The sequence below is a fragment of the Lissotriton helveticus genome, chromosome 1_2 (genome assembly GCF_964261635.1).
Source record: "Lissotriton helveticus chromosome 1_2, aLisHel1.1, whole genome shotgun sequence".
NCBI lineage: Eukaryota > Metazoa > Chordata > Amphibia > Caudata > Salamandridae > Lissotriton > Lissotriton helveticus.
Window position 1 is genome coordinate 256,793,886 of NC_136058.1, and position 26,527 is coordinate 256,820,412.

Here is a 26,527-nt window from a genome sequence, read left to right on the forward strand (position 1 = left end):
ATAAAAATACTGTTAGCATGGTTAATAATCCATATACCATGAAAAGCGCTGTCATTTTATAGGACAGAGTGACCTAACCCCCCTTCTCTGCTACTAAAGCTAAATTATTATATGAACGATCTCTGGGATTACCGGCAGACCCCTTACTTTAGCATACACAGAGAGACGCTGTACAGCTCAGCCAACACAGTGCTCTTGTGTCAGAACTCGTTCCATGTGTGTCCGTGGCTCATGTACTCATCTACATGGTAGGACATGTGTGCGCATAAATAACACCTGCATTCTTGTGTTATGTCTAGGTGCTAACAAGGGACATTGTTGTTTGACCTTGTCCACGATGTTCAGACTAAATCCCAGGAATAGAACACAACACAGAAACATATGAGGTTCCTTGTGAAAGTACAATGTGGCACAAAAGCAAGCTTGTTAATAGAGTAACGTGTGCAAAGGAAAATAAGGCGTACAACGTGTACAGTTAGGCTAACATAGGGAAAATTACAATGGGCTATCCAAGAAACACTACACTAGGTACTTTCATGCATCAAAGAAACCAGCAGCATATGTTACATGATGCTATGAGGGTCACAGGCCCTGGCACTTTACAGTTAGCAGTTCCCCGTCCAAAATGTTAACCTTTTCTTGCAACTTGACAAGCACTACGCACTTTTATCGGACAACGGACAACGTGATTATTGTGCATTCTCTTCTCTAATTGTTTACGTTTTTTTAATTGTACGTTTTGATTAACTGAACAATAAAGTTTTCATTCATTTGCTTTTGAAAAGCTTAATAATACTGTAGAGGAGGGTCAAAGATCACTGTAAGAAAAACTTGATAACATAACTGAAGCACTGACAAATATATGTACTATTATTATTATTACTATTATTTTACATTTGGAAAGTCTGTCACATAGGAGTCAACTTCAGTATGCCCCACATATCTGGGTTCAGTCAATCACGTAACCAGCATGCCCATGCAGCTGCCATTTTATCTAGGCAAGCGGTTAACCTATAAATTGAAATTAGGCACTATAGTGGGGATGTGGCTTGCGGCCTTGTACCGGTAACCCCTGTCTTAAAGAGCAGCCAAACCACAGCTACTGCTGTTCAAGTAGATGGTGGGAAAAGTCAAGAGGCTTCAAGCCTAAGTAGCTTCTCTGTTTCAAAAGCATGAGTGTGCAGCATTCTTGTAACCTCTCTCCAGGTGGTGATGTGTCTATACCTAGGTAAGGGGCAGTGTTGGGAGAGGAAGAAAACAAATATAGAAATGTTTTCAGTTGTTGTAATTTATAGTTGCCATTGTTTCACCATTTTCATTTAAACAAACTTAAGTATGTTAATATTTTGAGACAAGTATTATGACTTGACAATATTATTTATTAAGTACAGCCTGAAAACAAAGGTTCTCTCCACTTATAGAAGCAGGAACACATTGTATTTTGTATTTTAAAACACTTCTGCCAATACTTACATTAAAAATAATGATAAGAAATGTCTGCACACCGTGTTCTTCCTTCAGCTGCTCTTGAAGCACCTTGAGGTAGATAGGGTAGTGGATTTGGTTGTTTATCTTCAGACTCGGAGTCTGTACCTACTGTGGGGACTCCCTTTGTGGTTGCCATATTATGCAACATAGCCCAGGTAGCAATAGTCTTAGTGGAGTAGTGGAGTTGTCAGGGCACTGCATATGCAGACACTAAAAACCTCCCTTTAAAACACCAAATGTTTGCTCAACTACAGAATATGTTCTTTTGTGAGCATTATTGTATCTTCACTCACAGTGGGTTCTTGGTTTAGATATGGTGTTAAAATCCAAGGTCTTAAATTATTAGCACTGTCACCTATCAATTAAAATAATGTATTAATAATTGTTATCAAGAATGCAAGCTTCTTAGGCTAAATACCTATTCACACACTTACCAAGAAATATCTCTCACCAAAATCTCCTCAAGATTCACTGGAGTCCTGGTACTACGTGGGAAATGTGCTACTGTGTATGTGAAGAAACAGGATACACAACCTGAATGTTTAATGAGTAAGTATTTCTCTTGTCTCTAAATAAGCACTCACTAGCAGATTGTGGGCATATAGCTACATGACTACCATCAATATATCCTACAACATGTGGGAAATGTGCTATGTGCTAAAAAAATGTAATTTGGCCAGTTGTAAACCTTGTTGTGTGTTAGGTAAAATTATATGATTATTATTGTTTGCTAGTTTTACATCTAGAACATGCCTAAAGAATGTACCTAAGGCACATTGGGAAACACCGCTTGCCACAGCAATAACACCCTGGTTACTGCCAGAGACTAAGAGGTGAAGTGAGCACAAGAAGAAGAATGCACTTCCTTGCACAATTACAGTATTTCAAAGAAAATAACAGGTCTTGCAAAGTGTGCCGACTACCAATTATGGGCCAGAGGTCATTCAAGTTAGCAGCTATGACTCAATGGATGATCCGGCTTAACTAATGTCCTCAATAATACAGTTAGTCAATGTTATGAGCAATGAAAATCACATGTATCTCCTTGACCACCAGACATTCCACTTTCCACATGTTTATTTTTACCTCGAAAAAAGCGGCATGGTAATTACAAGCTGCAAAGTCTGGAGAGGGCCCCCCATGGGGCGTTGGTTTAAAATGTCATACATTGGAGATGATCAACGTCATGTCCAAGGTGTGTTTACTCCAAAACGCCAAAGTGTTATAAATCTTCTGCTTGACTAAACCGCTTTACACCTAAATCTGCATCAGAGTGCCTTGGCTTATACTTTATAGGGAGCAAGCTCTTTTCATGGATATATCCATATATGTGTGTGTATATATATATATATAGGACAATATATAGATTACTTCCTACAGGACTTTGTTAAAGGTCTACCTAGCTATGTACGTGACACGAGTGATTTTTTATGCAAAATTCAAAACTTAACGTGGAGTGCGAATATGTTATTAATAACGCTAGACCTGGAATCACTCTACACGAGCATCTATCACTCACAAGGACTAGAAGCTATGAAATATTATCTGCCTAGCAGAAGTATTGAATATTATGAGCACAACAAAATGATTATTCTTTTAATTGAGTGGTGTCTGAACAACAATTTCTTTGCATTTGATTCTGATCTATTTAGACAACTAAGAGGAGTAGCAATGGGGTCCTGTTTCTCCCCCAGCTATGCGTGTTTACACGTTGGCTGGTGGGAGAAACAGGTCCTATTGATAGAACACAAACATTGGGTTGATAACCATATCTGCTGCTATTTACGTTATATAGATGATGGTTTTAAGGGTGATGAACAGCAGGCTATTAAATTTGTAGAAGACATCAACCTAAACTCCATAAATTTACATTTCACATCCCATATAGATCCAAGGAAAATAGAATTTTTGGATGTTGAAATATATTTAGAGAATGAGACCATTAAATCGACCTTACACAGAAAATCTACTGCCGGGAATGCTACGCTGCATGCATCCGGCATGCACCCGAGACACCTAATATCTAGCATCCCTTACGGCGAAATTTTAAGATTGAAAAGAATTTGTAGTTCACCTGAGGATTTTGATCGATGTGTGGAAGACCTGATCAAATGTTTTAAAATACGTGGTTAAACTGACGCTACAAAAAGCCATTCAAAAAGCTAAATTAAGACCCAGGGAAAGCCTATTCAAAAAAAGCCTTGTAAATTGCGTGGAAACACAACTTAGTAATGTGACCTCTGCAGCAACACTGACAACAGCCAATACTAATACATGTCCACGACTCATTACAACTTTTAGTAGTGAGGAAAGAAAACTAAGAGCCATAATTAATAAAAATTGGCCGATTGTGTTGACTGACACAGTCCTTAGTGGCAAACTTCCTGACATATAACTTTTAGACGAGCCAGAAACATGCGGTCTACCTTGGACAAGGCAGCACCTGAAACAAAACAAAAAGTGTCCTGGCTACAATCTAATAGGGGTTTTAGGAAATGCACTAGCTGTCGTGCGTGTAAGTTTGGCATCAATAAAGCTACTTATTCCTCTCCCTTTGGTGCAAATGAAATACCCATCAGAGGCAATTTCAATTGCAAAACTGAATTTGCGGTATATGTTCTCACGTGCACCTGTGGCTTAAATTATGTAGGAAGTACAAAGCTACAGGTGCACGTGAGAATACTGCAACACCTAAGGGCAATACTCCATAACGATCATGACTACCTGGTGGCTCGCCACTTTAAAGATGTCCATAATCAGGATTTAGACTGTCTTAGATATTATGTGGTGGGAGCCATTCCAAAACCCAAAAGAGGAGGCAATCGGGAGCGCTTACTAAGACAATTAGAAACCAAGAGGATCTTAGAGTTGGATAGTAAGTGACCCAATGGACTGAATAATATTGAGGAAATGCATAGCTTTCTATGAATTTTCAAACTACACTATCTGCTTGTCTGTCAGCAGTTGTACATAGTGGGTTATTTATTGTATCCCCATTTACATTATACTAAAAAAAACTATTTCCAATATATAGGTTCCCTAATATTGGAACTTCATTGAATGGGAGGATTATGCAGTGCAATACATTAGCAACATCTTTTACAGCTTTCATGTAACTATGTAGGTACATTGCTTAATAAGAACTTGGAAATCTGTGGTTACTTTTATACTATTTTGTACTGTTTTGATACATGTTTTTGATACTTATGAAGGTGTATATAGCATCAATTTGAAATATCACTTTCGTCTGCCATGTGAAAGAAGAAAAGAGAGAAGAAAAAAAGTATAACAATTTTATGAAACAATTTTAAGAAATACATTTATACAATGTATATATATTTATATACATTTAATGTTGTTACATTCCCCATCTTTTTTTGTTTTCATCAGTTCTATTTGGATAATATCTTATTTATTTCCTCAAGTATGATTTTTTCTGTATTGATGAATTTTAGAAGATAATTTATATGATTTTAACATGGTTACAGGGCTCTGTAACGGATTGTGTTAACAATATGGATACGCTTCTTATATCAATCAGACACTTGCACTTTATATTCAATTGCTCTCTTTGCACTTCAATTTTGCACAACTTTCCGCACTTTAATTTTTTTTGCTGCTAAGCACTATAAATGTTTACATTTTTATCATCGTCTTGTATTAAATAGATATTATCAGTTACGATTTTCAGTTATTAGGTCCAAGTAATCTATGTGGCACCAACATACTGATATATCGTGATCATGTGACATTTGAATTTTTGGGATTTATCCAGTCATATCATGTTACTTGAAATTTCAATATCTCCATTGGATTTTGTAATTTTGTGTAAATATTGAACATCGATACAAATATGTTGGAACTGTATATATGATATCTATTTTTATGTGTGCATATTCGGATTTAACCAGCAATATTGTACTATTATTAATTTATATATACATACCACATTGCGCATTTACGCTGTTATAATTTTGTCATGACTGATACATAATGTATGTAAAAAGAGACTGTGTTCAGTATGTTTTCTCTTTTCATGACCATGTGACATGTGACGTCACTGTTTGGGGCGAGCACTTGCACACATACACACAATATAAGCAACAAAAAACTTTATCGACTTACAGCGTGAACAAGGGCTCGTGCAGCCTGAAACGTGTAGCTGTTTTTACTGTGCTAATTAAAATCCTTGCACCTGATCATGTGGTCCGTCTCCTTTCTCGCCGGTTTTGCTGGTTAGCTTGCCGGAGGTGTTGTGGAGTTCTTCGTGAATATATATATATATATATATATATATATATATATATATTCACTGAAAAAACCATAGGTTATAGACCATATATAGTTAGGAATTAGCATTTAGAAAACCTTATTTTACTCACACAAAACCATTGAAATTCCATATATAGTTAGTTGCACTAACTATATATCGCGCACCCGCAATCCACTGCTGATGATGTCACATATTACATCATTCATGACATGGTCAGTGACATCACTGATGACATCACTGATGACATCTCAAATGACATCACTGATGACATCACTGATGACATCTCAAATGACATCACTGATGACATCATGACACACCAATACCAGTTACTACATACGCACTCACTGATTCCTACGTCTACACACACATTCACTCATTCACCCATACAATCACTCATACATACAGTCACTCATTATTACAACACTATCATATGCACTCATACACCTATGCAGACAGTCACACACTGCCACTCATCCATGGAGTTACTCACACACCAAGTCAGTCCTGTAAAGAATCAATCACACTTCCATTTCTTCATCTATACAGTTAAACACAGAACACCATACTTCAGTGACATCACTGATGACATCACTAATGACATCTGAAATGACATCACTGATGACATCTCAAATGACATCACTGATGACATCATGACACACCAATACCAGTTACTACATACGCACTCACTGATTCGTACGTCTACACACACATTCACTCATTCACCCATACAATTACTCATACATACAGTCAGTTATTATTAGAACACTATCATATGCACTCATACACCTAGTCAGTCCTGTGAAGAATCAATCACACTTCGATTTCCTCATCTATAGTTAAACACAGAACACCATACTTTTCACACATATACTAACACATACTTACTCTCTTATACAATCACTGATACAAGTACACATTGATATGCACAGAGTCACACACCTCCCAGCCAGCCACACACACACTCAGTCTTCCATACATCCACTCATTCTTCAATATGTAAAACGTATTTAAACTTTACAAAAACACACAGACACTAGATGATGTCATCAGTGATGTCATTTGAGATGTCATCAGTGATGTCATCAGTGATGTCACTGACCATGTCATGAATGATGTAATATGTGACATCATCAGCAGTGGATTGCGGGTGCGCGATATATAGTTAGTGCAACTAACTATATATGGAATTTCAATGGTTTTGTGTGAGTAAAATAAGGTTTTCTAAATGCTAATTCCTAACTATATATGGTCTATAACCTATGGTTTTTTCAGTGAATTTTCAAGGTTTTGTAAATGCTAATTCCTAACTATATATGGTCTATAACCTATGGTTTTTTCTGTGAATTTCATTGGTTTTTTAACAGCTAATATCTGTAGCTGTAAAATGTATTCTTCTTTAAATCCAAAAATATATTTTATATGTTTATGAATAATTTTTTTTTTAAATATTTTTTTTTCTTCGTTCCCGCTTCGCGAATCGGGAAGCTTCCCGTTAGCTGACCTTGATGCCGCGAAATAGACCGCGAGCCGGTAAACGTTTCTTTACCGCAAGTGCCGCGTTAGAAAACAACATCGTGACGCCTCCCGTCCGCATGACGTTTCACGTTGTCGCGTGATACGTCATATGACGTGCTACGTTAGCGAACTGGTACGCGAAGCGAGTCGCAAAGCGCAGGTTTCTGGAAGCAAACCGGGAGGCCCTGCAAAGCGCTTAACGTAAACACAGCAAGTCATGTGACTTGGTAATAACACTTTTCATTGGTTCATTTCACTTTTGGTTTCCTAATGATGTAAGACTAGGTCATATAATCTAAAATGAACACTTTTGATTGGTTGAGAACTCTTGTTTTTCCCAAATGATGAAAATCCCTCCTTCTTTCCTCACTCTGACTTTCATCATTGTGAGAGAAAGACCCTTTGTGATCACTGAGCAATGGCTTCTTTAGTAGCTTCAGCTGGTGCTTCCCCACCACCTCCACCACATCCAAGGAAGAGTGGACCACCTGCTCAAGTTATAATTCAACAAGAAGAGGAAGAAGAGGAACAGGACGACGAGCACGAAGAGAGGCAGTTTTTGCCTGAGCAGCCCAGGACGTCTCACCGGAAAGAAAACTTCATTTGGCAATTTTTTTTAATTCCCAAAGGTCAGAAAAAAGTAAATGCAAGATACGTAACTTACCTTATATGTCAAGATAGACTGTCCAGAGGAACCGAGAAAAAATACAGTTTCGGAAACTACACAATGCATCGCCATATGACTAGGTGGCATCCTAACAACTACAGTGCTGCACAGTTTTTGAACGACCTAGATAATCTCCCTATTATGGCCAGAAGATCTGTTGTACCGGAAGTAACGGGACCAGAGGGCAGGGAGATGGTGCCAAATATACAAATGAAATTTGGTGAAGTAAAACACATCTGCGTATTTTGCGATGGATTCATTTCCTACGGAGAAAGAAGCATCACTCTGATCAACAGAGCTATTGACTATCATATGCAAGTTTGTACGAAACGCCCAAAATAATAAATACTTCTTTTTTTGTTTTGTTGCTCCTGTTGAGCCCTTTACAATGAATCGTTTTCATTGCCCCCTCCAAGAAAAACCCAAAAAAATATAAAACTGTTCAGAAAAATTCAAAAAAAGTAAAAAAATGTTCCGAAAAATAATAAAAAAAATATAAAACAACAAAAACAATAAAAAAAAAGTTCTTTTCAGAACTACCTCCCCGTTATAAAGAAATTGGTACAATATTTGGAACTGTGCCAACCTCTATTTCTCTTAGTTCGCTTCCCAGTTCGCTCGCCGGTACGCGAACCGGAAGCGAACCAAAAACAGTAAGTATAAGGGAAGGAAACAGACACTTATGTTAAAAGAAAGACAGCTATAGGGGAGTAAACTAGAGATACTATTACCCGTAATCCACTGCTGATGATGTCACATATTACATCATTCATGACATGCTCAGTGACATCATCAGCAGAGGATTGCGGGTTTTTTGGCAACGTGCCTTATCCACGGTTTAATAACGCTGCCTTTTGCTTTATATAAGTTTTCAAATTGTATGAAATATATACCAATAGGTCGTTATGAACCTTTAGGTAGTGCTTTTCTTCATGAGGTCTGGTCGCTTCCATACACATACAGATGTTTCAAAGATGATCAAGAAGTTTATCTGAATGGAGAGGAATGCACTGAGACGCCAGATCATTCACTAATGTGTAGGCACATACAGTTACACGGTTCATGCAACAAACACCGACCAAATATGGCTTGCGTGTTGCAAGGCACGCCAGTTCCTGCTATCATCCCCACGTTCAAGTTGTTGGAAAATGGTAGTTATTTGATGCTCAATAATGAAGATTGTTCTGAGTTAATTAAAAGTATTCCTTTTATCGTAACAGTAAGTGAACGGGTTATTTGCTGCAGAAATGTTCTATTTCCTCCCACACATGAACATAGAGAGTTTTCAATCTGGCCACAAATACCAACCTTGGGACAGATTTCAACGGCATGGCAAGAATAAGAGCTCTTTTGTCTCAGAGAGAGGTGGCCTTGAGTTCGGCCCGTGAAACTTTCGTGCTTCACATAGCGAACACCCGTACAGAGGTGCAGACCCTTTTCAATTCAGATTTGCCTTTCAATTTCAGCAAGATGGTTCCGACTATCTTTAACGCATCCTCCACAAAGGCCCTGGCGCACTTTTTTAAAGTTGTTACCAGTGGTCTCGTGACTTCATTTGAGAAAATCTTTGGAGTCATCCCTGCTTCCTTTCATTCTATTTTCTCCACTCTGGTTCGTGGATTGGCATTTTTACTTGCATTACCAGCGGACGCTCTTGTGCTTTTTTACATTTTTAAATATGGATGTCCCTCCTATGCAACCTCCCACCCTGCAGCTGCTGACACTGTTCCGCAATCGCATGCTAGAATATTATGGCACAATGCCGTTGGCGATATTAAGCACGGCATATGGATTATCTTTTCGATTCTCCTACTTCACCTGTGTCCAGCCTGTATTTCACTGCCTGACCTGTGATTTCGATTGGGCCATTGATTTGTGTCTCTGCGGACCGGTTTCTCCTGACGTCGACTTTAATCAGCTGATGACTCCTATCATTACTCACGAGTTGGTTTGTCCTGGCGAAAGGATTATGGCTGTGGCATTGATGCATGGACTACTTGGTCCCTGGAATTTACTGGCGGCAGCACAGTCTTTCTTGGAACAGAGCTTTCTTGAAAACCCACCGAGCTGTCCTCTGATGGTGATAGAGGATCCGGTGCTGGGAGAGCACGTATGTTCTTTTCCGCTTTTAAATTGGATGGCTGAACTGTTTTCGGATGAAGACAGTGACTTCCTATTGGAGGCTGTTGCAGCTTATTTTGCATACACAGTTATGTCATAGACCTTTTTCATGTTTGATATGCTGAGTACTAGCATTTCATTGACAATTCATTGACTTATTTGTCAAGTTTTTATTATTTACCTTGCCTATTGGCTTAAGACTCGATAAAGTACTTGGCTGTTTTATTTTTCTTTAGCATTAAATTTTCCTAGTTTTTAATGCTTTACCTTGCGGACCGTCCACATATAAACTTGCAATCTGCTCTCATGAGATGGCACTTCTATTATCTTATTCAGTTCGTTTCCGGATCATGGGGAGGTGTCATCTAGGTCCTGGATATCTTTACACCGTGTTAAGTTAGCATGGGCTCATTACCGGTTTAAACGCCATTTTTCCTTTTTTGCAACTTCTGCACACGACACTTAGTTGTTGCTTTAGCTTTCCACCTAGTAGTTCATCGTGGTTTACATGAGAATAATATGTTATTGCTCTACTATCTGCTTTGCTTGTTAAACTATATCTGTACAGCGAGTGCTAAAGTTTCAAGAACAACACGATACAGAATTGTTATGAGGTCTGATCTCCACGACTTCATACTCATAACATAAGTGCAACTTCTGCCAATTCTGGGCATGAGGCGGGTTTTATATTGCTTTGCCGAACACACATACACAACAGTTGATGCGGTTCACATGAAGAGAGAGCTGGTGTATGCTGATGTGATTCCTTCAAATCTAAGACACTAAAGTATGGGCACGCCCTAAACCAACACAAAGAGACCTTCTTAGCAAATAATATAATATGTGTATTAGGGAGGGTGAGATATAAGCAGCCGCGGGCCGTGGAGGGAGTTACGGTGAGGCAGGGAGGCGGGGAGGGGGAGAAGCAGGGTGGAGCCCTCTCTACCTTGCCCCTCCCCTCCCCGCCTCCCTGCCCCACCGTAACTCCCTCCACGGCCCGCGGCTGCTTATAAGTGTTGCTAACTCTTATTCATTTACAGCATGTTAACATACTGTCACCATTCGCTTTTTATGTACTAGTAACTATGCTGGTAATTTTGCTACTGATAATATGTGTACTTGTATTCGCCACCCTGCTTCTCCCCCTCCCCACCTCCCTGCCTCACCGTAACTCCCTCCACGGCCCGCGGCTGCTTATAAGTGTTGCTAACTCTTATTCATTTACAGCATGTTAACATACTATCACCATTCGCTTTTTATGTACTAGTAACTATGCTGGTAATTTTGCTACTGATAATATGTGTACTTGTATTATCTAAGATACTACGCCTGAGAAGACGGCATTAGTAAATAAACATTTCAAATACACATGTGTTCTTCTTAACTCCATGTTCTGGTTTCTAAGAAATATATAACGACCGACTGTTCATGAGTTCCACGTATCCTGAGGTACTATAAGTTCATATTCTGGATTGTCTAAACATTGAGAGTTTGTTATATCCAATGTGACACTGTACCTAGCTTACTAAGGAGTTTTTGATTACTAAAGTGAGTTTTGGGACACCCTAATTCGCCGAGGTTCCAATCCTCTGTCCACAGTTCTGTGTGAGAACAGAAACCCTGCGACAGGGGCACCCCCGACCCTTGCTGGAGCTTCATCACACTTGCGATACAACTCCAGCAATGCGCCACCTTTACGGCACAGATACATCACGCATCTGTGCTGTTTTTGCCCCATGATGCGCCGCATTGTAAATGCAGCACACCATAGGTGACGGAACAGCGGCACAGAATGACTAACACATCCCTGGTGATGCGCCAGTCATCATAAATGTATCCCTATGCTTCTTATCTTGTTAGAGATGAACCGCCATATGTATCATCAAAGTTTTTTGCATTTCCTAAATAGCGAACTTTAAGGAATAAATAGCGATTCTTTACCATTCCTAGTTTGCGATTAGCTATTTGCTAATTACAAATTACCCATTCATTTCCTTCATTTCCATAGGGCGGTTGGACTCACTTTTAGCTCGAACGGCTGAATGGATTTCCACGAAACTTGGCAAAATTGTAGGGACTGGTAGCCCGATGTGCCTTTGCTATGTCTCAAGATATATGCTCCAGTGGTTTTTACGAAAATTAACTTTGAAAAATATATATTGGGCTACATTGGCCTATATATATGTTGGAGCCCAAATGTAGCCCAATGTAGCCCAATGAAGCCCAATGTAGCCCAATGTAGCCCAAAGACACAGACACACAAAAAAACAAATGTAGCCCAAATATCAGCCAGATGTAGCCCAACTATAGCCCAGTGACAGAATGACCAATCAGCTTCGCAAACCTCCGTTACGCGAAGCGGAGCGCTGTTACAGATATATATCTTTTTTTGAACGTTAATTTCTCAAAATCCACTGGAGCACATATATTGAGACCTAGCAAAGGCACATCGGGCTACCAGTCCCTAATATTTTGCCAAGTTTCGTGCAAATCCATTCAGCCGTTCGATTATTATTATTATTATTTTTTTTTGCCCCGCGGGGCCCTTTTAAAACCTCCACATCAAACCTAGGGGGTCAGCGAGGATCTACTATGCCCCCTTATAGTTATTTCCCCCTTTGTTTTGACCTCCTCTTGTCTCTCGATCCTACCGAGAGACAAGATGGCGGCCACTACGGACTTTTTGGAATGTTGACAGACGCCGGAGAACCAATCAGCTTCGCTTCACAAAGCTCCGTTGCGCGAAAAGTACGCGTCCTGGGACGCTGCCAGGTCCGCTGTTACAGATATATATCTTTTTTTAAACATTAATTTCTCAAAATCCACTGGAGCACATATATTGAGACCTACAAAAGGCACATCGGGCTACCAGTCCCTACAATTTTGCCAAGTTTCGTGCAAATCCATTCAGCCGTTCGGGCTAAAAGTGAGGCCAACCGCCCTATGGAAAACTCAATGTTAAAAACACGTTTTGGGACCCCCTTTTTTCTCGGCCCCCCCTTGACGAACCCCCCCAAATTTTCAAGGGCTGCTCAGAAACAAAATGTGCCATTTTCCTGAAAATTTCTGCCAATTCCGTCCACAAACGCCAAAGTTATTAGACACAGAATTTTCAAAAATCCCATAGAGAAAAAATCCTAACTATATATACCTACTGGCGACCGCCAGTAGGTAATATATATATATATATATATATATATATATATATATTTATAGCTACTGGCGGTCGCCAGTAGGTAGCTATAGTTAGGACCTATTTTCCATTGGAAATCCGCAACATTCTATTTGGATAAACTTTGGCGGCGGTTGACGAATCTTCGTGAAATTTGCAAAACTGGTGGGGTGCTTCGGTCTGCTCCTATCATGAAAGTCTTGGAGTGATTCCTGAAGCGGGGGCTGAGAAAAAAGGGGGTCCCAAAACGTGTTTTCCACACGCAATTTTCCATAGGTACCCTTCATTGCGGCTACTGCCCGAACGGCTTAACTTAATTACACCAAATTTGGCAAACAGGTAGTCCTTAGTTCAGACTCGTGCCTTTTGCTTAAATGGTGTAAATCCGTTCAGTAGTTCCTGAGAAAATGACATTTAAATGTACATATATCTATGGCCACGGTGGATCTACGCATCCTGTGCACACCCTAAGCGCACCGTCCCGTCCTGATCGCGCGCTGAATGCTAATTCGCTGTCAAGTGGTTGTCAACATTCGAAACCAGGAAGTGTTGGCAGCCATTTTGTGCCTCGGTAGATGTGAGACTGAAGAAGTTAGTGGAATAAGTGTGCAAAACTTATAAAGGGGCAGGGTAGAAATACCCTGACGCTCTAGACCTGCTTAGAGGGGTCCCACGAGGACTCCCAGGGCCCAACATTTTTTTAAACACGGCAAGGTGCGCGCAGGGTGCTCAGATCCTGCTGTAAAAAAAAAAAAAAAAAACTGAGCTTCTTTAACAATTAGCACCCGGAGGGGGTTAAATCCCGGGGGCAAAATTATTACATTTAATGGGGGGCCCGGAGGGGCCCCCAGCCCCGGGGACCGCCACCACCCGGGGCTACAAAATAAATAGTTGGGGGGGCTCCAAGGCTCCCCCAGCAAAATACGTGGGAGGTGCAAAATGTCGCCCCGAAGCCACGGGGACCACCACCTCCCGGGGCTTTGTGTATTGTTGGAGGGGGGCTGCGTTGCCCCCCTACTGGAGCCTAGTTGTGGCCCTGGGGACCGCCACCCCCCAGTGCCGGCTCCTGCAGTGTCCCGGGGTGCCCACCCCGAGGACACTGCAGTTTGCTATGAGAGGGCGGGAGTCTCGCGGCTCCCACCCTCCCATAGCAAACTTGGTGTGGATTTTGAAAGAGAGTGCAGGAAACCTGCTCTCTCTTTCAAAATCCAAACCAAATTGCTTTTCCACAGGGGGAGCTGCATGTTAGCAGCTCCCCCTTTGGAAAGGCAATCTGTTTTGGATTTTGAAAGAGAGAGCAGGTTTCCTGCCGGCTCTCGAAGGATGCGGGAGCCGGCTCGGACAGTGGGGGTATTGGGGCTCCCCCCACGGTCCCCAATGTTTTATATAAGCCCCGGGGGATAGGGTGCCGGGGGAAAATGGAAATTAGTGATAGGGGATATTTTTTTTACGGTAAAATTATGAGTCACGTACCCAGTGCGGCGCTCAGTGCGGCCCGCTGGTGTGCACGCGTTGGATGCACGACTCCTATCCCATAGTGTGTGCGACTGCAATGCGTTTGGTGCACGTCTTCTACGTGTAGGGTGCAGGACTCTGACTAACTAACTAAGTACACAATTGTGTTTCAGGCCTACAATTCAACAGTCAGTATCCATACACTCCAGCAAACACCCTGCACCTGCTCTTGCAATCCCATAGTGACTCTTTCAGCACCATGTACTAATCTATTCACTAAAGTAAAACTCAACCAACTATGAATTCACCCAGTGTCTCTCCTTATAGTACTGTTATCATTAAGTCAGTATTCATGGATTCATGCAGTGAGCCAGGCTTTAGGGCACGGAGTGGTTCAAACTCCTATGTTGAAGGGGCATTCCATAGGTGTGCGTGTTTGCACAGACACATCTCCAGATTTATTAGAAATCATAAATCAGGACATGTGTGTGAATGCTGCACCATCCTGCAATTGGTGTAACAAGGCCCAACAAGGAGAATTATTTTCATTTCTCCTCACTTTTTCTCTTTGAATGTATGCTAAAATGCACAGCAGACATTGAAGGAGAAAAATGCCTTTACAGATTGTTTTTGTACAGGACGGTGTGTCTTCCTGCACAAAAACAAATTTTCGGATATCCTTGCGCCATGGTGCAAGGGTGCCTGTGTCATCGCAAGGCTGCAGTTTAAGCAGCAGTGCAGAGGGAAGCATAGACTTATACATATTATGTACATATGTTCCATCCCTGTGCTTCGGTAGTACTACAGCACACTACAGCTAAAGAGCTAAAAGTGTCATGCTAGAGTACTTCCTTATAGTTCTGCACTTATACATACACCATACAGTACTAATGCATTCTTTCAGTCAATCATGCACTATGCATATATTCAAACAGACTTTCATACACTATCATAAAAATATAGCTTTTTCTTTAACCAGAGAAGTTAGTTCTGAAAAAAACTTTTTTTTTTAATATTTGTTTTGTCGTTTTGTTTAACAATTGTTTGATTTTTTTGTTGTTTTTTCAAAAGAAAAAAAGGATGAAATAAACAGTGAACTTCAGGAACTAACAACCCAGAAAAAAAAGTCTAACAGCAGTGGTTTTGTTGTGCTGTACAGACTAAGTCCACAGACTGCTCCCCGTAGCACAGAAGTTAGTTGCACTTGATGCAGTGTATTTTTATGTGTGCAAATTCGGAACGTATGTCCGGACGTGCTGGCGAAGAGAAACTGGCAGAAGTACTTGGGACTGTAGTTTGAGGGTTGTCTCGAAGTCTCCTGCACTTCTCCCGAGACAGATTCACAGGACGCAGACTCTTCAGATGTTAGTACATACTTGCAGTGCCACAAGAGTACTTTTTATCCGCACTGCCTCTTGAAAGAACGTTACCACAGATTTTACAGGTGACTTTTGTGGCATTCACCTTCTTTTGTCCTTCAGGGTAGGTAAACAACTTCCACACCACTGAAGAAGGTCTTTTTGGAGGTGGAGGTTCCACAACAAATTCTTCATCCTACACAACAATCCTAAAATGGCGGCTAGGTTCCGCGCAGTGATCGAGAAAGGTGTGCTCTGGGTGCGCGACTCAACATTTTTTTTCAAAAAACAATAAAGAAAATAATATAAATATATTTAAAAGAATATAAAATAATAAAAAATATATATATTCTTAATTTTAAAATATATTTTTTTAATTAAATATGTATAATATAATTTAAAAAATAAGATATCTAAAAATAAATAAATTAAAAAAATGTAGTAAAACAATATGAAAATATACATAACAATAAATACATTTAAAATTTATCATTGAAAAAAACTTTGAAATTCACTGAAAAACCCCATAAGTTTCAGGCCTGTTATAGTTAGTAATTATCATTTAGAAAAACCTTTGTAATTCACTGAAAAACCATAAATTTCAGACATGATGACACCATCTAGTGGGTGTAAGTATTTTGTAAGAATTTATGATTGCTAAGCATATATACTAAGGTACTAAAAAACTTAAAGCAGTTTATTAGGTTACTACTAATGAATGATCCTACTTTTACTATATGTCATGTGAGTGGCTGTGTGACTGTATGTATCCTGCATATCGATGTGTGAGTGGCTGTATTGGTGCAAAAGTGGTTGTGTAAGCAGCTATGTGGGTGAGTGAGATGCTGTGTGAGTGGCTGAATTGGTGAGTGGAGGGTGTGTCAGTGGATGTATGGGTGGGTGGGTGACAGTGTAAGTGGCTCTATCAGTGGGTAAGTGGTTGTGCAGTGACTGTTTGGGTGAGTGAGTGTGTGTCTGAATAGCTATATGAGTAAGTGAATAGGTGTGTAAGTGGCTGTATGGGTGAGTGAGTGGCTGTTTGAGTAGGTATTTCATTACTTGACTTCATGTGCGGGTGACTGTATTAGACAGTGAGTGTCTGTGTGAATGTCTGTATGGGTGAGTACAGGAATGCCTGAGTGCTTGCATGGATATGTGAATGGGTATCTAAGTGGTTTTGTGGATGAGTGTATGAAGGATTCTATGGGTGAGTCAGCAGCTGTATTGAGAAGCTGATTGGATGAGTAAGTGGGTGTGTGACTAGGTAAATAAGTGGGTGTGTAAGTAGATGTATGATTGAGTGTGTAGTTATGTGGCTGGCTGCATGGGTGAGTATCTGTTTGTATGAGTGGCTATATGGGTGAGTGAATGTTTGTGTGAGTGGGTGTACGAGTGAGTGAGTGGGTGTGTGAGTGGCTCTATGGAAGACTGAGTGGGTGTGTGAGTATTGGTGTAGGTCTGAGAATGGGTATGTGAGTGGATGTAAGGGGTGAGAGTGGTCGTACAAGAGGTGAGATGGAGTGTGAGTAGGTGTATGAGTTCTTCTGTGGATGATGTCATCAATGATGAGGGGGTTCTGTGAATGATGTTATCAGTGATGTCATTTGAGATGTCATCAGTGATGTCACAAACCATCACGTGAGTGACGTAGTATGTGAGGTCATAAGCAGTGCATTGCAGGGACATAAGTTATAATTAGCTCAGGGATTTCTGCCTGGAGACCCCCATGCATTATTTAAAGGAAGGGCGTGCATGTGGCCCCCCTTCCCTGGGCCATTTTCTGCATCCGGGACCTCATACCCCAAGGCTCAACCATTTTGTTTTCTTAAGAGGGAGGGGGCTGAGTGGCCCCTCTCCAGGGCCATTTTCGGCTGAGTACCACATCCCCAGGGGCATAGCCATCTCATTGGGGACCAATGGGGGAGCCTGAAAACCCCTGTAGTCCCAGCCGGCTTCTGCCTCCTGCTGGAGCCGCATTGCTTTTTACACACAGGGAGCTGCTAACATGCAGCTCTCTGAGTGTAAAAGCAAAGTGTGCTCCACTTTGAGCATAATGCTCTTGCTTGATCAACCCAGACCACACTGTTTGCTATGCGATGGCAGGAGCAGTGTTCTTGCCATCCCACAGCAAACTGCAATGTGCCCGGGGTGGGGAACCCGGGACATTGCTGGCACTGGGGGGTGGCGGTCCCCAGGGTAATGTAGGGCTCCAGGATGGGAGCCCACTGGCCCCCCTCCCATCTTGTATTTAGTTAGCCCCAGGAAGGTGGTGGTTCCCAGGGACCGGGGTCGGCAAAGGACCCCCTTTATTAGTGTATTAGTACCCCAGGGAGGTAACGGACCTGGGGGCTGCATGGGGGGGTCGAAGCCCCCCACTCATCATTATTTATTCATTTTAGCCCTGGGAAGGTGGAAGTCCCTGGGGCCCCCCATACTATTGATATTAGCCTCAGGGAGGTGGCATTCCCTGGGGCAGGGGGGTCTGAGAGGCCCCCCAAATCATTTCAATTAGCTCCGGGGTGGTGACACTCCCTGGGGTAGGGGGAGTTCCGCAAGCACCTCCCCCACATAAGACTGCAGGCGGGTCCAATGTGCCCGCCCGCATTAATAACAATAATAGCGCCAGGGCTTTAATAAGCCCTAGGAGGGGGGCCTGTGCGCCTCTCTCCTATATTGATTATATACTCCTGGGACCTAGCCCACCCAGGGGTATTTTTTAAAAACATTTTTGCAGCGAATAACGCAAATTCACTGCAATTTCTTCTTTTTTATTAAATGCTTGGGGGCCAGGGTATTCTTACCCTGCCCACTTTTCTTTATTTTCACTTTTTGTCTCGGGAACTCGATGAAGCCGAGTCTCAAAATGGCTGCCAATACATCCTGGTTGAAGTCTTGGCAACCAATCAGAGCAGTACATTTCCCTGCACAATCTCGTCTTTTTTCGTGATGTCTTTGCGACCATAGAAAGCACAATAATTTTAAACTTAAATTTCTCAACAACTACTGAATGAATGTACACCAAATAAGCAAAAGGCACTTCCTTGAACCAACATCTAACTTTCTGCCAAATTTGTTGTAAGTTTATTCAGTGGTTCGGGCTGTAGATGTGGCAAAATTTTTCGGTGGGAATTATCATTACAAATGCACCTTTATTTTGTGCCCCTAATTCTCGGTCCACACTGCATGGATCAACCCCACTTTCCAGAACAACCAGAACCTACCTTGAAACCGTTTTCTGAAAATTTCATGAAGATTGGTCAAACGAAGCCAAAGTTATAGGCAAGTCAAAAATTGCTTTTCCTATGGAAACTAGGCCCTAAATATAACTACCTACTGGCAACCACCAGTATATTTTATATATATATGTATATATATATATATATATATATATATATATATATATATGTATATATATATATATATATATATATATATATATATATATATATATATATATATATATATATATATATATATACATTATAAACACCGGAATCCCCCAGTCCTCGGGATACACCTTAATCGAGAGCACTCAGAGCCAGTATCTCGTGGTTTAGCCAAGTTATTTATTCAAATTCATTCTCTGCAAAAAATATAAGCTTACATACGCGTTTCGGCGTTACCGCCTTCGTCAGTGTAAGCGAGTGTTGGCATTTCAACATTATTTAAACACCAGCACAGTGACCATCTGTCACGTGTTGACCATTGAGCAACATAGAAGAAGGCACATAGTATTCACCAATAATTACACGGCGGCCATCTTATAATGGTGACAACAAAATGTATAGAACCAAAGTATAAATCAATACCCACAATATATTGAATGCAAGTGTATAATAATAACACTTAGATTATATGAAAGTTATATTCACACTATTTACAAATCAAATTAAAGAATTTTTTCAATACTGGTTCATTCTCTGCAAATGCATTTTAACTTATGATATGATGTGCATTCACATGCACAGGGTCTGATTACGCCTTAAGTGCCTTCTAACCTGATAATTCATAATATTCCATATATGGGTTCTCTCAGGAAAGGTTCACAAATCAAAATTTCATGTGTATAACCTACACTTTTATCACGCCCTGAATGACCTAAAGATCATTCCAATCATCCATTCACATAATGTATTGACAGTGAGGTGAAAAGGAGCAAGCATTCCTCAATATATATACATAATCCTTAATCCAGGTTTATAAGAAAACAACACAGAGAGTAAGGTGGGATAATTAAATATGTGTCCACATCTCTTCCTCATTATTCATCCCACCCGGGGCCTTGGTCTGAAGCTGGATGATGAATCTCGATTCCAAGGTTCTCAACTTTTTCACCCAATTGCCCCCTCTCTCTGTCCGTCCTGACTAACTGATCCAGTATGAAATATGTCAGTAAATTGCTGTTGCTATTGTGTTTTTGCTCAAAGTGGCGTGCTACAGGGTAATTGGGGTCTTTTGTTGTAATCGCCCTCATATGTTCAAGAACCCGCAGTTTAGTAGCTTTTATAGTGCTGCCTATATATTTCTGTCCACAAGGACACATCAAGCAATACACTGTGTAGTCAGAATTACAATTAAGTAATTTCGTGATCTTATTTTTTGTTTTCTTGCCTGGAATGTGGTATTCCTTGACTTTTTGTGAATTTTTACAGGCCTTGCACTTCATGCAAGGGTAGAAGCCAGAAACAGTGCTTTTTCTCTTTCTCTTTTTCTCATAGTGGCTGCTCACCAGGAAGTCTTTAAAGGAATTTCCCTTCCTATAGGTGACAAGGGGATAATCAGATATAGATTTCCCGATTATAGGGTCTGATTTCAGAATCCTCCAGTTCTTCCGCAATATATTAAAAATTTCTGGAGATTTGTGTGAATAATCCGTAATTAATCGGATCTTTGAATCTGTGGATTTGACCTTATCACTCAGTAGGTCCTTCCTCCCTACTTGTTCACTTCTCATTTCAGCTCTATCAAGGACCCCTTTCCCATAGCCTCTCTGTGAGAATCTCTCCCTTGACTGTTCCTTTGCTGTGCAGAACTCCTGTTCAGTGGAGCAGTTGCGTTTCAAACGCAAGAACTCCCCTAGGGGAATATTGTTGATAACACTACGTGAATGATAGCTACGTGAGTGTAATATGGAATTTCCCGCAGTGGGTTTTCTGTAGACCGCTGTCTGAATAGAATCATTCTCCACATAGACCCGAAGGTCCAGGTAGAAGACCTCACTCTTGCTGATATTGCTGGTGAATTGCAAATTCAAGCTATTTTTGTTCAAATCCGCAATATATTCCTCAGCTTCCGACTGTGGACCCCGCCACACCAAGAAAAGATCATCGATGTAGCGGGTCCACAGAATGATGCTATTCATCCATTTCTCATTCTCCCCCGCCCAGGCCACGTGCTTCTCCCACCACCCCACGAATAAATTCGCGTAGCTGGGGGCGAAGCACGTGCCCATCGCGGTCCCCTGGAGTTGTAAATACAATTTACCTGCAAACAAAAAAATATTGTTGCGTAAACAGAAGTCCGTAAATTCTAGCAGCATGGTATTATGGCTTCGAAATTTAATCGGTCTATTGTCCAAAAAACTCCTCATTGCCAGCAGGCCATCCTCATGCTTAATGGAAGTATACAGGCTGGCAATGTCCAATGTTATCAAGACCATGTCCTCTTCCCATTTGACATCCTGTATAATCCTTAAAAAGTCTTTCGTATCTTTCAGATACGAACTGAGATCTTTCACAAATGGAGCAATGAAGGTGTCAATATAGCTTCATGTTTTTTCAAGCAAACTTTCTTTAGCAGACACAATAGGTCTACCAGGAGGCCATATTCTACTCTTGTGAACCTTTGGTAGATAGATTAAAATCTACCGAATCGAAATATATATTTCTCTATATATATATATATTACCTACTGGCGGTCGCCAGTAGGTATATATAGTTAGGATTTTTTCTCTATGGGATTTTTGAAAATTCTATGTCTAATAACTTTGGCGTTTGTGGACAGAATTGGCTGAAATTTTCAGGAAAATGGCACATTTTGTTTCTGAGCAGCCCTTGAAAAATTGGGGGGGGGGTTCGTCAAGGGGGGGCCGAGAAAAAAGGGGGGTCCCAAAACGTGTTTTTAACATTGAGTTTTCCATAGGGCGGTTGGCCTCACTTTTAGCCCGAACGGCTGAATGGATTTGCACGAAACTTGGCAAAATTGTAGGGACTGGTAGCCCGATGTGCCTTTGCTAGGTCTCAATATATGTGCTCCAGTGGATTTTGAGAAATTAACGTTCAAAAAAAGATATATATCTGTAACAGCGGACCGGGCAGCGCTCCGGTTCGCGGACTTTTCGCGGTACGGAGCTTTGTGAAGCGAAGCTGATTGGTTCTCCGGCGTCTGTGAACATTCCAAACAGTCCGTAGCGGCCGCCATCTTGTCTCTCGGTAGGATCGAGAGACAAGAGGAGGCCAAAGCGAAGGGGCAAATGACCATAAGGGGGCATAGTAGATCCTCGCTGACCCCCTAGGTTTGATGTGGAGGTTTTAAAAGGGCCCCGCGGGGCAAAAAAAATAAATAATAATAACAATCGAACGGCTGAATGGATTTGCACGAAACTTGGTAAAATATTAGGGACTGGTAGCCCGATGTGCCTTTGCTAGGTCTCAATATATGTGCTCCAGTGGATTTTGAGAAATTACCGTTCAAAAAAAGATATATATCTGTAACAGCGCTCCGCTTCGCGTAACGGAGGTTTGCGAAGCTGATTGGTTCTCCGGCGTCTGTAAACATTGCAAACAGTCCGTAGCGGCCGCCATCTTGTCTCTCGGTAGGATCGAGAGACAAGAGGAGGCCAAAGCGAAGGGGCAAATGACCATAAGGGGGCATAGTAGATCCTCCTTGACCTCTTAGGTTTGATGTGGAGGTTTTAAAAGGGCCCCGTGGGGCAAAAAAAATAATAATAATAATAATCGAACGGCTGAATGGATTTGCACGAAACTTGGCAAAATTGTAGGGACTGGTAGCTCGATGTGCCTTTGCTAGGTCTCAATATATGTGCTTCAGTGGATTTTGAGAAATTAACGTTCAAAAACAAGATATATATCTGTAACAGCGCTCCGCTTCGCGGAGATAAAATTATATCTGTATTACCTAGCTGTTGCTAACACCAGTTAGCGACGGCTAGTAGGAGATAGCGACCATCTTGGGCCCCACTTTGCATGTGAGTGATATTTATCACTAATGACATGCAAAGTGGGCATGCCAAGATGTTAGCGACTGGAAACAGTCGCTAACATCGCTATCTCCTATTATCAACTTTTGGAAATATTCGCGATAAGCGCGAATATCTCCAAAAGCTAGCACCTGCCCTGAGCAGTTCTTAGCCATGTTATCCAATGGGAGGTGGATAACATGGCTAAGAGCATTAGCTCGGTAATGCATGAATATCGCTGAGTTTTCAGCGATATTAATGCATTGCGGTCGTTTTTTATCGTATTTGCGATAAACCTTGATAATAGCAAGGTTTATCTGCGATAATTTCTGACGATGCTTAGCGGTAAAAAAATCGTTGCTAAGCATCGTTAGGGATAAATATCGCTTAACTTTGGTAATATGCCCCAACGTCTGTTAACGTTCGATTCGAAGGAAATCAGGAAGTGTTGAAAAACATTGTCTGCGCCATCTTGCCTTTTTTCAAATGCCACACTTTTGTCGTGCACGGCAGTCATTTTAGATGCCTTGACCAGACCCACTCTGTGCACGCTGTCGATCCTTAGCATGGCTCCCCACCCTCGCAAGCATCTCCCCCAGGCAGTGGTCACCCCCGCTCTCTGTCTTATGCATGGGTAATAAACCACCCCCCATCTGCGCTGCTCTTCCCTGAGAATCACACCCTGTGCCCGCCCGACACCTCCCTTTCACCCTATTCACTACCGCACCCTCTGACACTCCTTTTCCTCTGTGTCCGATTGTCCAGGCCGGTCCTAGGGTATCAGCTAGCCCTGCAGATGTAGTTTATGGCCCCAGCTGTAAAGAATCACCCCTCTTCAAAGGAGTTATAGTAGATCAAGGCCCACACTCGATGAGATCCGTCACAGCAGACGCGTTCCTATTATCTGAAAACCATCCTGTATTGTGATTGGGGAGGGGACCGAGCCTGAAGCGGAAGATTCCAGGGATGACTCTTTGTACATCAAAGTTTTTACAATTATGTGTCACATTAAAAATATATAGCACTCCAACAAAGTAGTAAGATTATAAAACTTTAATAACTTATAAATATATACAAGAAAACAAAAACAGTAATAACATATAAACATTTTTAGGGAAAAACAACGAAGTAGCGGTCGGCTGTGCGAATAGTCCCAACGCAGCACAACGTCCAGATTTCTGGCGTGGGGCGTCGCGGGGGGTGGGTCATCAGTAGCAAACTGTTGTGCGAATAGTTCCAAGGCAGCAGAACGATGGCACCAAGGTGATGTCCAGTAAGTTGCCGCACTGGTTTTGGTATCCTACAATGCTGCTCCGAATAACGGCGTGGGGCGCCCCGGGGGAGGCGGCGTGAACGGGCCTCTCCAGGTGGAGTCTCGTCTGTTGTAGTGGGGCGCCCCTTTACCGTTTCAGTTGCCATTCCGTCCGCTTTTGGTCCACTGTGTCAAAAGCCGCAATTCAGCTGAGTTGCGCCCACTCTTGCGGTGCAGTGATAGGCGGCTGTCACAGGACTCTCAAAATGGCGGCAGGCTGTTTCCTTTTTGGGCCTGGTCCACTGAAATGGCCCTGGGACACCTTGGAAATCGGACGCTTGTCTGCTAGGTCTTGGACCCCATTCTCGAAAGCGTCCCCTCCGCCTTAAGGATTCATCAAAAGTTTTGGGGGCCCCCGACTCCTGTAGGCTTCTGGTGGGGAGCGGCTGCCATGATTGCTCGCGGAATGACCACGACGGAGCTACGAGATGGTGGTGCTCTCATGCTGATGCCAGCTTCAGTCTGAAACATCCAGAAACAAGGTGAGGCTTTCATCGTGTGGGAAAAAAAAAAAGTTTTCATCCAATGAAAAGTGTTGTTTTTAGGTCATATGATCAAGCCTTCCATCATTAGGAAACCAAAAGTAAAATGAACCAATGAAAAGTTTTATAAACAAGTCACATGACCTGTTATGCGGCATAGGGTATAAAATGCGGAGAAAATACGTTGGCACGTGAGGCGGCGTCAGTAGCGGACCGATGTGCGAATAGGCCGAAGGCAACACAACGCGCCAAGATCCGGATGGCACCGAGGTGGTGTCCAGCAAGTTGCAGCACTGGTGTGGCCATCCTACAATGCTGAAAGTCGGCGTGGGGCGCCCCGTTGGCCTGTGAGTTTGCGTCAGTAGCGGACCGATGTGCGAATAGGCCGAAGGCAGCACAACGCGCCAAGATCCGGATGGCACCGAGGTGGTGTCTAGTAAGTTGCAGCACTGGTGTGGCCATCCTACAATGTTGAAAGTCGGCGTGGGGCGCTTCGTTGGCCTGTGAGATGGCGTCAGTAGCGGACCGATGTGCGAATGGGGCCAAAGGCAGCGCAACAATATTTTCTGACTAGAAGACACCACAAGGCGCTGAGATGCCAAGATTCGGATGGCACCGAGGTGGTGTCTAGCAAGTTGTGGTACTGGTGTGGCCATCCTACAATGGTAAAAGTCGGCGTGGGGCGCCCCGTTGGCCTGTGAGATGGCGTCAGTAGCGGACCGATGTGCGAATGGGGCCAAAGGCAGCGCAACAATATTTTCTGTATGGAAGATACCACTAGGCGTTGAGATGCCAAGATCCGGATGGCACCGAGGTGATGTCTAGCAAGTTGCTGTACTGGTGTGGTCATCCTACAATGCTGAAACTCGGCGTGGGGCGCCCCATTAGCCTGTGAGATGGCATCAGTAGCGGACCGATGTGTGAATGGGGCAAAGGTAGCGCAAGAATATTTTCTGAATAGAAGACACCACAAGGCGCTGAGATGCCAAGATCCGGATGGCACCGAGGTGGTGTCTAGCAAGTTGTGGCACTGGTGTGGCCATCCTACAATGGTAAAAGTCGGCGTGGGGCGCCCTGTTGGCCTGTGAGATGGTGTCAGTAGCGGACCGATGTGCGAATGGGGCCAAAGGCAGCGCAACAATATTTTCTGACTAGAAGACACCACAAGGCGCTGAGATGCCAAGATCCGGATGGCACCGAGGTGATGTCTAGCAAGTTGCTGTACTGGTGTGGCCATCCTACAATGCTGAAACTCGGCGTGGGGCGCTCCATTAGCCTGTGAGATGGCGTCAGTAGCGGACCGATGTGCGAATGGGGCCAAAGGCAGCGCAACAATATTTTCTGAATAGAAGACACCACAAGGCGCTGAGATGCCAAGATCCGGATGGCACCGAGGTGGTGTCTAGTAAGGTGCACTGGTGTGGCCATCCTACAATGCTGAAAGTCGGCGTGGGGCGCCCCGTTGGCCTGTGAGATGGCGGCAGTA

The 26,527-nt window shown here is 42.3% G+C and overlaps 2 protein-coding genes across 2 annotated transcripts in view; both read left to right on the forward strand.

Annotated features, from left to right (window-relative positions):
• LOC144807908 (uncharacterized) overlaps window positions 1–15,899 on the forward strand; it is a 138,108-nt gene extending 122,209 nt beyond the window's left edge. The window contains exon 5 of the mRNA XM_078673504.1: window positions 15,763–15,899. Within this exon, the coding sequence (XP_078529630.1) occupies window positions 15,763–15,899 (137 nt within the window). The remainder of the gene's footprint in view (window positions 1–15,762) is intronic.
• LOC144807844 (uncharacterized) overlaps window positions 1–26,527 on the forward strand; it is a 351,402-nt gene that overhangs the window by 172,333 nt on the left and 152,542 nt on the right. The gene's annotated exons all lie outside the window — the stretch shown is intronic.